This window comes from Cetorhinus maximus, chromosome 13 (assembly GCF_964194155.1).
Source record: "Cetorhinus maximus chromosome 13, sCetMax3.hap1.1, whole genome shotgun sequence".
NCBI classification, from domain to species: domain Eukaryota; kingdom Metazoa; phylum Chordata; class Chondrichthyes; order Lamniformes; family Cetorhinidae; genus Cetorhinus; species Cetorhinus maximus.
Window position 1 is genome coordinate 93,454,688 of NC_135891.1, and position 11,711 is coordinate 93,466,398.

The 11,711-nt window shown below is 45.0% G+C and overlaps 1 protein-coding gene across 5 annotated transcripts in view; it reads left to right on the top strand.

The window, feature by feature from the left end:
* The window catches only part of LOC144688839 (dedicator of cytokinesis protein 7-like), a 207,841-nt gene extending 197,873 nt beyond the window's left edge, over positions 1–9,968 (top strand). For all 5 annotated transcript variants that reach the window (XM_078555826.1, XM_078555828.1, XM_078555827.1 and 2 more), the window contains 3 exons: positions 4,035–4,178; positions 5,544–5,650; positions 8,384–9,968. In XM_078555826.1, coding sequence (XP_078411952.1) covers positions 4,035–4,178; positions 5,544–5,650; positions 8,384–8,540 — 408 coding nt within the window. In that variant the 3' untranslated portion in view covers positions 8,541–9,968. The remainder of the gene's footprint in view (positions 1–4,034; positions 4,179–5,543; positions 5,651–8,383) is intronic.
* The last annotated feature ends 1,743 nt before the right edge of the window (positions 9,969–11,711 follow it).

An 11,711-nucleotide genomic window follows, 5' to 3' on the forward strand; every position in this document is an offset into this window, starting at 1 on the left:
ACTTCCATTATGTTATGTATTTCAACCTCTAATTAGCACATTCTCTTAGATAATATCACCACCTTCAACACCTCTTTGTTCCTTTGTCTGTGACATCTTTTGATTATCTGCTCCTATCACTGCTTGCTTGTCCCTACAACCAGCTCCCCCACCCCCCCCACCAACTTCTCTCCCCGCACCCCCCCACCTTAAACCAGCTTATATTTCATCCCTCTCCTAATATTACTCAGTTCTGTTGAAGGGTCATGAGGACTCGAAACGTCTCAGAAAGTATAAAAATAACTCTTTTCTTCTCCGCCGATGCTGCCAGACCAGCTGAGTTTTTCCAGATAATTCTGTTTTGTTTTGGATTTCCAGCATCCGCAGTAGTTTTTTGTTTTTTAGTTTTTTTTTATCTCCATATGTCTGTTCATTCACACCCTGCAGTATCTTCACATTGGCCTGAATCTTCTGTTCGCGTGCAGGAGCGGGCCCCGTATGCTGACGCGTAAAATGACATGTGGCGACGTCAGGTGTGTGCCCTGACATCACCGCACGTCATTCCGATCTTCAGTTCGGCGGGCGCACACCCGAGTCGGCTGCGCGCCTGCTGAACTGTCAAAAGCCTATTAAGGCCACTATTAAACTAATTGAGGTACTTGTCACAGCTGCCTGTCCAACCTTAACGTTGATGGGCAGGTGAAGAGCCCAGGCGGCCTTCGCATTTTTCATGGAACTGCATCCACAGGCGGGATGAGGTTTCGTGAAGGGTTTATTAATTTAATAAAATGTTTCATGTACATTCATAAACATGTCCCAGCTCATGTGACAATGTCACGAGGGGACATGTCTGAATCATTTTTTTTATTTTTCACATTTTTATGACTTTTCTTAATCACCGTGAGGCAGCTCTGTGCCTCAAGGAGATTCTTGCGCTGTATGCGAAAGAGCGCAGGCCCCGACTCTCCCTCCTCCCCCCGCCCACACAGGTAGCGTGCCACTTAAGGCCTGCCCATGCAAAATGGCAGCACTCAGCTGATCACGGGCGGCGATCGGCTGCGCGCCCGCTCCCGCCCAGCCCACCCGACGGGGAAAAAATTGTCCCCTTTGAGTGTAAAATCCCATTTCATACTTTCCCTCCCAAAGCACATTGTTTCACAATTACCCCATTTGTCACTGCGTGGTCATTCCACAAAGCTATCTTATGTTTTTCTTCAGTCTTTTACAGTCCTCCTCACTAATTATCAGCCCTCCTACTTTCATCTTCTCATCAAGTTTCAGTACTGTGCTTCCCATCTTCAAGTCTGAACTACCCAGGGAACAAAAGTGGACCCAGGGGCGACAGTTTGAACATTCCTCCAATGTCAGCAGCACCCATTCGCCCTAATTCTGTTTCCTATCCTTCAACCAACTTCCCATCCATACTGCTACATTTCCTCTTCGAGCAGACCCCTGAATTTCTTTATAACAAACCTCTTCTGAGACCCATTATCGAATCCCTTCTGAAAATCCATCTACGCCATATGACGCCAATATTTACTTGCTAAAATTGGTAATGGCCTCAACATGGGGGGAGGGGGGTGGTGGGTGGGGCTTGGGGTGGTGTGGGGGTCAGTAGATTTCCCCCTCGGTTAACACCAACAAACAGTCCTTTGCTAAATTCATCAGGGGGGCTGAAGCACCTGCCTCTACAGGCAGTGTGACCCTCTTAATATTCAAATCAAGGTTCTAAGCCCGTTTTAAGACCTGATTGATATATAAAGATAGAACTGGTCAGAATGTGCATGACACGGTCCGCAATCATCTTCACTGGTGATTGAGTCTGAAAGACCCTGGAAAGGGAAGTTTGAAATTATTTTTGTGTCATCAGAATGAGCAAGAGTGGGAGTGGACAGTACAGCCTGTTCCTAGAATCATATTGATTGCGTAATCCTAATGCTTTACAGTTAAAGAGACACTATCACTGAAGCACTACTCAGCCCAGCTCCCTTTTTCCAGACTCTGCTAGAGACATCTTTCACTTACAGTCCAATTGGTACAGTCTGTTCCCCTGAGCTACACTGCTATTCTGGCAATCGTCAATTAAGGCACACATGTTTATCATATTAAGAGATGATTATTGTTACCAAAAGCAATTTGTCTACCCCAAAGTGGGTAGCTGGAGGAATAGTAAATAGAACAAACTTAACTTCTTTTAAAGAGGCCGGAATGGGGGGATGGGAATTGAGTTGGTTTCCACCAGATTTTGGACAGTGGGGCACCAACATTTTGGTGGTGAATATCAGGTTGTGGTCTGCCTTGATATTGCAGCAGCTGCCAAATGGAAAGCTGGCAACTTCTACATGTCCAGGGCCCTGCCTCAAAAAAGATATTAGATATTGCATGTGTGCCAATCAGGGTCCTAACGGCACCTGCAGGAGCGCGATACAAAATTTGTTGTTAAATGGGTGGAGCCTGTGTGTACACGTTTTTTCAGGTCTACAGCAGCCTAACCAGCAGGCCCCCAAAAAGTAGGGAGACCTTTTGATCATTTCGTTTCTTTGAAGCCAGGAGGAGCGGAAGCATTAAACTGCATGTCACTGTAAACCCAAGCTGGACCCCTTCCCTTTCCTCTCCTCTCCCCACTGCAACCAGGCTGGACCCCTTCCCTTTCCTCTCCTCTCTGCAAAGTGATGATGACCAGTTCCAGTGTTGTTGGTTGAGGGATAAGTATTGGCCAGGCCACCCAGAAGAGCTCTTGGCTAGGTGCCAGTGAATCATCACCCAGTGATAAACATGGTGTGTGGAGAGAACTAAATGGGGAACAGGAGAGAGTGCAATCATGTGAAAAAGTAAAACTTGCACAATGAAAGTGAGGAGGGATGACACGGAGACTCAATACAAACCACATGTATGAAAGTAGATTAGCTGCTAATTATCTGACAAAAGCAGACAAGGAGAAAAATATAATGCAAGTGAAATGAAGCAGTCTGCTGTACCTGTGCTGCCGTGGGTGGTGGTAATCTGATACCTTGCACTTGATAATCTGTCTCTCGGGTGAGAAGCTAACCTTCAAACTCTGAATCTTAGTGCAGACCACGTCTGGACTGGAAATATAACACAACATTGAAAACAGCAAGTTCCACTGAATCTGTTAATATTCGTTTAAGTTGTTGAAACTACTTAAATCCATTATTTTGGATTGTCCCTTTTACTGTTCCCACTTCTCAGTTTTTCCTCATCTGGCTTGGTTTTCTGGTTCATGTGAGACTTCGAGTCTAGGATGACACTCCTAGCATTGAGGGAGTACTTGGCAATTTTCAATTATTTACAGTTCAATAGCAAAGCTTGCAGCAATCTGGGAGTAAAGTTGTTTGGAGCAAAGGAAACTATGAGACGCAAGACTGCAGTGCTAGGGAGGTGCATTTACAGTGTGACATGTTTACATAAGTAGTTATTATTATAAAAGTGGACATTGGAATTGTTAGTGAAAAAAATTAGCACAGAAGTATGGCAAAAACAGGATGTAAGGCTTTAGACAGGGGATGTGTACAAGTAGAAGATGTTAATATATTCATTGGTAGGATCCAAAATGATTGCTTTTATTAGTCAGTCCAAAGTATGTAACAATGACGGATACCAGATCGCGGATGTCCAACCTTGCCCGCCCCAGGAGTCCTGCTGGAGTTTAACTAACTAAAATGGCTCAGTTTACCATGACTGATGAGCTTCCCCCTACTCTCTCAGCCTGGACCACCCTGCTCACTGGCTCATAGGATTTGAGCCCAGTGAGGGTTCGGGCTCATCAGCTTCCACTGTTGTGTAGAAACGGGCAGGGCATAGTGCTGCTGGAGTCACCTAATCTCCCACACAGTGGGGTTGAGAATGTGGGGTTGGTGATATACTTACACACACAACTGTTTGGAATTTGTCCAGGTGATTTTACTACAAGTTTCCCAGAACACACACACATACATATACACATATATACACATGCACACACTTATATACACACCCTCCCTCTCCCTCTCTCTCCCATACTCATTCAATTCCAGCTAATAATCCATATTTTGTAGATTAACCTGAGACCGATTGAAGCTGTGATTGAGGACTTGCAAAAGAAGACACACGAGCTGGCACAGGCAACAAGTGAAAACCCACCCAACATGAAGATGCTGCAGATGGTGTTGCAGGGTTCTGTGGGCACCACCGTCAATCAGGTTTGTGCATTGATCAGGGCAGAGGTCATGGGAATAGAGACAACCCCTTACCATAAATACAAAGAATATGTTCAGCTGTGTTTGCTCTAATGGTGAGTTTGAAGGAAGTGAGACCAAGGAAGCTTAGTTAAACTCCAGGATCCTGTGGGGAGGGGTGGGGGGTTGCTGAAGGAGTGGGGGATGTGGTTGGGGGGAGTGGGGGGGTGGGAGAAGTTGGGGGAAAGCTGGGTGGAGCGAGGGAGGGTGCTGAGGAGGGTTGTGGGAGGCAGGGTTGGGCATCCAAAACCTGGTATCCATCACTGTTGCAGGCTTTGGGCTGACTAATAAAAGCACTTGCAAATATATTAACACCTTCTAACTAATAGAAGACAGAGAGTTGGGATAAGGGGGGCATTTTCAGGGTGGCAACCTGTAACTAGTGGAGTGCCACAGGGATCAGTGCTGGGGCCACAATTATTTACAATATATATTAATGACTTAGATGAGGGAAGTGAATGTACTATCGCCAAGTTTATGGATGACACAAAAATAGGTGGGAAGGCAAGTGGTGAGGGTGACACAAGGAGTCTACAGAGGGATATAGACAGGTTAAGTGAGTAGGAAAAAGCTTGGAAGATGGAATACAACATCGGAAAATGTGAGGTTATGCACTTTGGCAGAGAGAATAGAGGAGCTGAATATTATTTAAATGGAGAAAGCTGCAGCTCCGAGGATTTGGGGGTCCTTGTGCATGAATCAAAAAAGCTAACATACAAGTTCAACAGGAAATTGAGAAGGCAAATGGTCTGTGCCCCGGAGATTTTCAAGCGCTCACTTGCACGCAAGCGCGAAGTTCCCTACTCGCCCTTGTCCCCCGCCCGCACAGGCGAAAAGGCACAATACAGTGTGGGATGGACCAGGGTATAACATACAGAGCAATACCATGAATAGACCAAGGTATAACACAGAGCCGTACCATGCTTGGACCAAGGTATAACACACACACAGCAGGAAATTGGTGGACCAGGGGAATACACACAGAACAGGATGATGGACGGACATGGGTATAACACACACAGCAGTACTGTGGATGGACACGGGTATAACACACACAGCAGTACTGTGGATGGACACGGGTATAGCACAGCAGTACTGCGGATGGACAGGGGTATAACATGCACAGCAGTACTGTGGATGGACACGGGTATAACACAGCAGTACTGTGGATGGACAGGGGTATAACACGCACAGCAGTACTGTGGATGGACACGGGTATAACACAGCAGTACTGTGGATGGACACGGGTATAACACGCACAGCAGTACTGTGGATGGATATGGGTAAAGCAAGTGCTAAAAGCCAATATTTTGTGGACTTTTGTTGCAGGGTCCTCTAGAGGTAGCTCAAGTATTTTTGTCTGAAATTCCTGACGATCCAAAACTTTTCCGACACCACAACAAACTCCGAATCTGCTTCAAGGACTTTCTGAAAAGGTAAAGAACCCCTTCCATCCAGCTGATGGTTAATGACGTCAACTCCACATCCAGTGTGTGAGCAACACTTTCTGATTTATAGAACTGTGACTCAGACACAGCTACTGAAACACCACCAGTTCCTCATGGAACTTGAGTAACTTTATATACATTATACCCAGAATAAAACATCACGTTGGCACACACCCTTCTCTGCATTGAAGATGAGGTTAATGAAACACACGTTTTTCTACCAAACCTTGCTTTTTCACTGGTCAGCCTCAGATACCTCCCTTTCCCAGAAGGGTTGAGGATATCCAGGGTCAGAATGAATGGTGCTAAGGAACCTGCTGTACTTTTTCAGTACCTTCAGCTTTAACCTCAAACCTGGTATCCAGATTTTCCATTGCACTCATTTTACCTAGGCCTCCGTGTCCATCAGATATTCACCTTTCCTTTGTTTCTCTAATGGGCTTTCATTGTTAGCTTTGGCCCAGTGGGCAGTGCTCTCACCTCTGAGCCAGAAGGTAGTGGGTTTAAGGCCTGCTGTGGAGCCTTGATCACATTAATTAGGCTGAGGGGGTGCTGTACTGTTGGAGGTGCCATTTTCAGGTGAAATGTTAAAACCCAGCAACAAAAACTTCCATTTATATGGTGCCTTTAGGATCGTAAAAAATCTCAAGGTACTTCACAGAAGCCACGTAAAGAGACATTAGGACAGGTGACTAAAACTTGGTCAATGAGGTAGGTTTTCAGGCACACCTTAAGTGAGGAGTGATAAGTAGAAAGGCAACAAGATTTCAGAAAGGAATTCCATAGCTTCAGCCCTTGGCGCTGAATGCACAGGCAGCAATGGTGGAGCGATGGAAGTTGGGGATGGTCAAGAGGCCAGAATTGGAGGAGTGCAGTGATGTCGGAGGGCTGCAGGGCTGGAGGAGGTTTCACGTATAAGGGAGGGGTGAGACAATAGTGAGATTTGAAAACAAAGATAAGAATTTCCAAACCAATTCAAAGCATCACCAGTTGGACAAAAAAGATCCCATGGCACCATTTGAAAAACAGCAGGGGATCTCCCCTCGTATCTCAACCAACATCACAAAAAGTGGTGTTATCTGGTTATTTTTCTCATCGGTTTAAAAATTAGCTACTACATTTCCCTACATTACAACATTGACTATACCTCAAAACACTTTCATGGATGCTGGCAGGAATGGAGAAATTTTAGTCATGAGGAGAAATTGGATAGTCTGGAGTTGTTTACTTTGGAACAGAGGAGGCTGAGGGGAGATTTAACTGAGACGTATAAAATTGTGAAGGGCCTGGATAGAGTGGATAGGAAGGTTCTATTTCCCTTAGAAGAGAAGTCAAAAAGCGGGAACGTAGATTTAAAGTAACTGGCATTGGCAGCCAGGCTAGAGGGGAGTTGAGGAGTAACTTTTTCACCCAGACATTGGTGGGGGTCTGGAACTTGCTGCTTTAAAGGGTGGTATAGGCAGAAACCCTCTTTGTATTTAAAAAAAATACTTGGATATGCACTTGAAATGCTATAACCTATAGGAGTATCAAGCAAGACCTGGAAAATGGGATTAGGTTGGGTATCTCTTTTGGGGAGACGGTGGTGTAGTGGTATTGTCACTGGACTAGTAATCCAGAGATCTAAGGTAATGCTCTGGGGAACTGGGTTCAAATCCCACCACGGCAGATGGTGAAATTTGAATTCAATAAAAAAGTCTAGAATTAAAAGTCTAACGATGACCATGAAGCCATTTTGTAAAAAACCCATCTATTTCACTAATGTCCTTTTAGTGAAAGAAATTGGCCATCCATACCTGGTCTGGCCTATGTATGACTCCAGACCCACAGCAATGTGGTTGACTCTTAAATGGGCTCTGAAATGGTCTAGCAAGCCACTCAGTTGTATCAAACCGCTAAAAAGTCTAAAAGGAATGGAACCAGACGGACCACCTGGTATCGAGCTAGGCACTGCACAGCACGGTGGGTGTGCCTACACCACGTGGACTGCAGCGGTTCAAGAAGGCAGCTCACATTCGCCTTCTCGAGAGCAATTAGGGATGGGCAATAAATGCTGGCCCAGCCAGCGAAGCCCACATCCCATGAATGAATAAAAAAAGTACACCTGGCACAGCAATGGCCTCCTTCTGTGCTGTAAATTTTTCGTGTTCCTATTAAATGTATTTCATTGTTTGTAAGTACATCAGAAAATTCTAAGGTCATGAAAGATGCCATATAAATTCAGGTTTGTCCTTTCTTCAATGCTGCTGTTACTTGACTGAAATGATCGGTTTCATTTGCCAGCAAATACTCCACCGCTCATTCTTGTGCTTTCTCTGTCCGATTTTAATATTTACCCCCCACCATCCATTTTCTGATACCGTCTGTGTCCAACAATTATCTCTCGGTTCTGAAGAAGGTTGTGAAACTGATTTTCACTCCCTCCACAAGGGGCTGATTTCTGACCTACTGTGTACACTTCCAAATCTGTGTCAGATTTCCAGCACCTGCAGGATTTTATTGCTTTAGTCTGTATTTGCAGAAGGAGAGTCCACTTTGCTCTCAGCCAACAGCTTTGGTAGTCTCGTTGATCATTCATCTCATTGCTGCTTGTAGGAACAGGTATACATGTTCAGGATAGAACATGTATAGGAACTTGTATATGTCTTGACTGTAATATTGTAGATGCCTGGCCTGTGACTGACCTATATTACAGTTACCTTTCTCTCCTGACTATCACAGGTGTGAGGATGCCTTGAAGAAAAACAAAAGCCTGATCACGTCTGAGCAGCTTGAGTATCAGCGCGAACTTGAACGGAACTATGAAGATCTTGAGCACAACCTGCAACCATTTATTAACCGCAGGATCCCACACCTTTATGTCACAACCTGCTTGTAGTCACCTCAGGTGGTGTGATATATACTTTGAAAAGCATTCCAAGGACCCTATCACTGAATGGAGTGACACTCCTGTTAGAGTGATATTACTGTTTTAATAACTATTCACAAACTACCTGTGATGTAAGAATGGAAAACGTATTTATACATCTGGTTCAGTCAAAAGTCACGTCACTGCACTCGATACCTGAACCTTGACATTTACGTTTTGTTAAAATATTTGGAAGGATTTAGTTTTGCTCCCTGACGTTCTTTGCTATTTATGTCCCTCCCTGGGCTGCACCCTTCTCAGCTCAGCTACACGCTAAGACAGCAATTTGAATTCTTCAAATCAAAGTTACTTTTGGCAGCTGATCTCCACGTCGCCTCTTCTCTTTCAGCCCTCCAGAAACCCCATTTATCTGCTGATAACTGATTGCTAAAACCCTATTAAATGGACTTACAAGTCCAGACACATGCGGACCATGCAGTATTAGAGATGCACTGCATTTATTGTAGGTTGTGGTAACATTTGTGTCTGGACGTATTGTTAACTGACCCAGGAAACTGTGCGTTTGCTCTGCCCCCTATAGGGCCTGCTTGATGTAACAAGCTAAGTACCGATGCTTCCTTGAGGCGAAAACTGCTCTAACAGGCTTTTGAATGGCATTTGCCATCAATTAGACTTGTCCCTGGGTATGGCTGGTTATGTTACTGGACTAGTAATCCAGAGATTACTGCACTGTTGATCTTCAGGCATGCGTTCAAATCCTAGTAGTTGGGAATTTAAACTCAATCAGTTTAATAAATATTGGATCAAAAAGCAAGTATGGGACCATGAAACTGCTGGCTTGTCATAAAACCCACCTGCTTCACTATTGCCCTTTGGGGAAAAAAATCTCTCTTCTTTACCTGTCTGGCCTATGTGTGACCCCTGACAATGTGGTTGACTCTTAACTGCTTCATGTCAATGATAACCATTACAGGGAGATGATAACATTGAGAGAGCATAATTGTGCAGATACAAATTTAATAGGACTCTGAAATGGCACAGTAAGCCACTCAGTTATACCAAATCAGAAGTATACTAAGGATAAAACCAGACAGACAATCCAGCATCAACCTAGGTTCCAAATTTGGACGAGATAAAGGCAGTTCAGCTCATCTTGCAGAGTTCCCCTAACATCTGCAGATTTGTGCCAAGATTGAGGAAGCTGCCCCGCTGTCTATCAAGCAACAGCCTGGCATAGTCATACCAAATCATACCTTTCAGCCAACACCCGAGATGTCACCATCCCTGGGTATGAACCGCCCCGCTGGCACCACAGAGCCACCAGAAGTGATGGCACAGTGGTGTACAGTCAGGAACATGTGGGCCTCTGAGTTCTCAATATTGACACTGGACCCCGTGACGTCTCATAGCATCAGGTCAAACACAGGCCAGGAAACCTCCTGCTGATTACCATTACTTCCCTCCCTCAGCTGATAAATTGGTGCTCCTCCATGTTGAACACCACTTAGAAAAGGCGCTGAAGGTAGGGGACTTCAAGAGTGGGTTGGTAGCAACACTACTGACCAAGCTGGCCAAGTTCTGGAGGTCTTTGCTACCTGATAGGGCCTATGGCAGGGGTGAGAGAACCAACATGATGGAAAATCCTACCTGAACACTTCCTCACCAATCTACCTGTCACTAGTGTGTTTAGTAGGAGAGATCATCGCACAGATCTCGTGAAGCCCATCCATCATCTATGGCACTATCACCTTGCCAAATGGGATAGAAAGAAAGACTTCAATTTATGTAGCACTTTTCACAATCACTGGACATCTCAAAGTGCTTCCCAGCCAATAAAGTACTTTTTTTAAAAATTGTAGTCATTGTTCTAATGTAGGAAACATGGCAGCTAATATACACTTCACAAACTCCCTCAAACAACAAAAAGCAGAACAAATCTGACCAATTACCGCTCCATTACTCTACTCTCAATCATCAGCAAAGTGATGGAATGTATCCTGCACAGTGCTATCAAGCGGCACTTACCAATCACCTGTTCATTGATGCTCAGTTTGGGTTCTGCAAGGACCAGGCATCATTGCAGCCTCGTCCCAACATGGACAAAAGAGCTTATTTCAGAAGTCAGAATGGCTGCTCTTGACATCAAGGCAGAATTTGACCGAGTGTGGCATCAAGGAGCCCTGGTAAAATTGAAGTCAATGGGAATCAGAGGGAAACTCCACTGGTTGGAGTCATACCTAGCATAAAGGAAGATGGTTGTGGTTATTGGAGCCCAGTCATCTCAGTCCCAGAACAGCTGCAGGACTGCAGCGGTTCAAGAGGCAGCTCATCACCACTTTCTCAAGGGCAGTTAGGGATGGGCAATAAAAATGCTGGCCTAGCCAGTGATGCCCATGTCCCATGAAAGAATAAGAAAAGCTCTTTTGTGTCCTAGGCCCAATCATTTTCAGCTGCTTCATCAATGACCTCCCCATCATTATATCGCCAGAAGTAGGGATGTTTGCTGATGATTGCTCAATGTTCAATACCATTTGCATATCTCAGATGCTGAAGCAGTCTGTGCCCATATACTGCAAGACCTGAACAACATTCAATCTTGTGATGATAAATGGCAAGTAACATTCAAGCCACACAAGTGCCAGGCAAGACCATCTCAAACAAAAGAGAGTCTAACTACCTTCACTAACCAGACTGTTCATTGGTATTACCACCATGGAATTCCCCACAATCAACATGCTGAGGGTCACCATTGACCAGAAATTGAAATGGACCAGCCAAATAACTACTGTGGCTACAAGAACAGGTCACAGGCTGGGAATTCTGTGACGAGTAACTCACCTCCTGACTCCCCAAAGCCTTTTCACCATCTACAGAGCAAAAGTCAGGAGTGCAATGAAATACCCTCCACTTGCTTGGATGAGTGCAGCTCCAACAACACTCAGGAAGCTCAAAACCATTCAACAGAAAGCAGTCCACTTGATTGGCACCACATCCACTACCCATAGCATTCACTTCCTCCGCCACTGGTGCATCGTGACTAGTAGTGTGCATCATCTACCTGATGCACTGCAGCAACTCGACAAGGCCTCTTCTATAACACTCTCCAAACTAGCAAAGGACAAGGGAAGCAGGCACATGGGAACACCAGCAGCTCCAAATTCCCATCCAAGTCACACACCA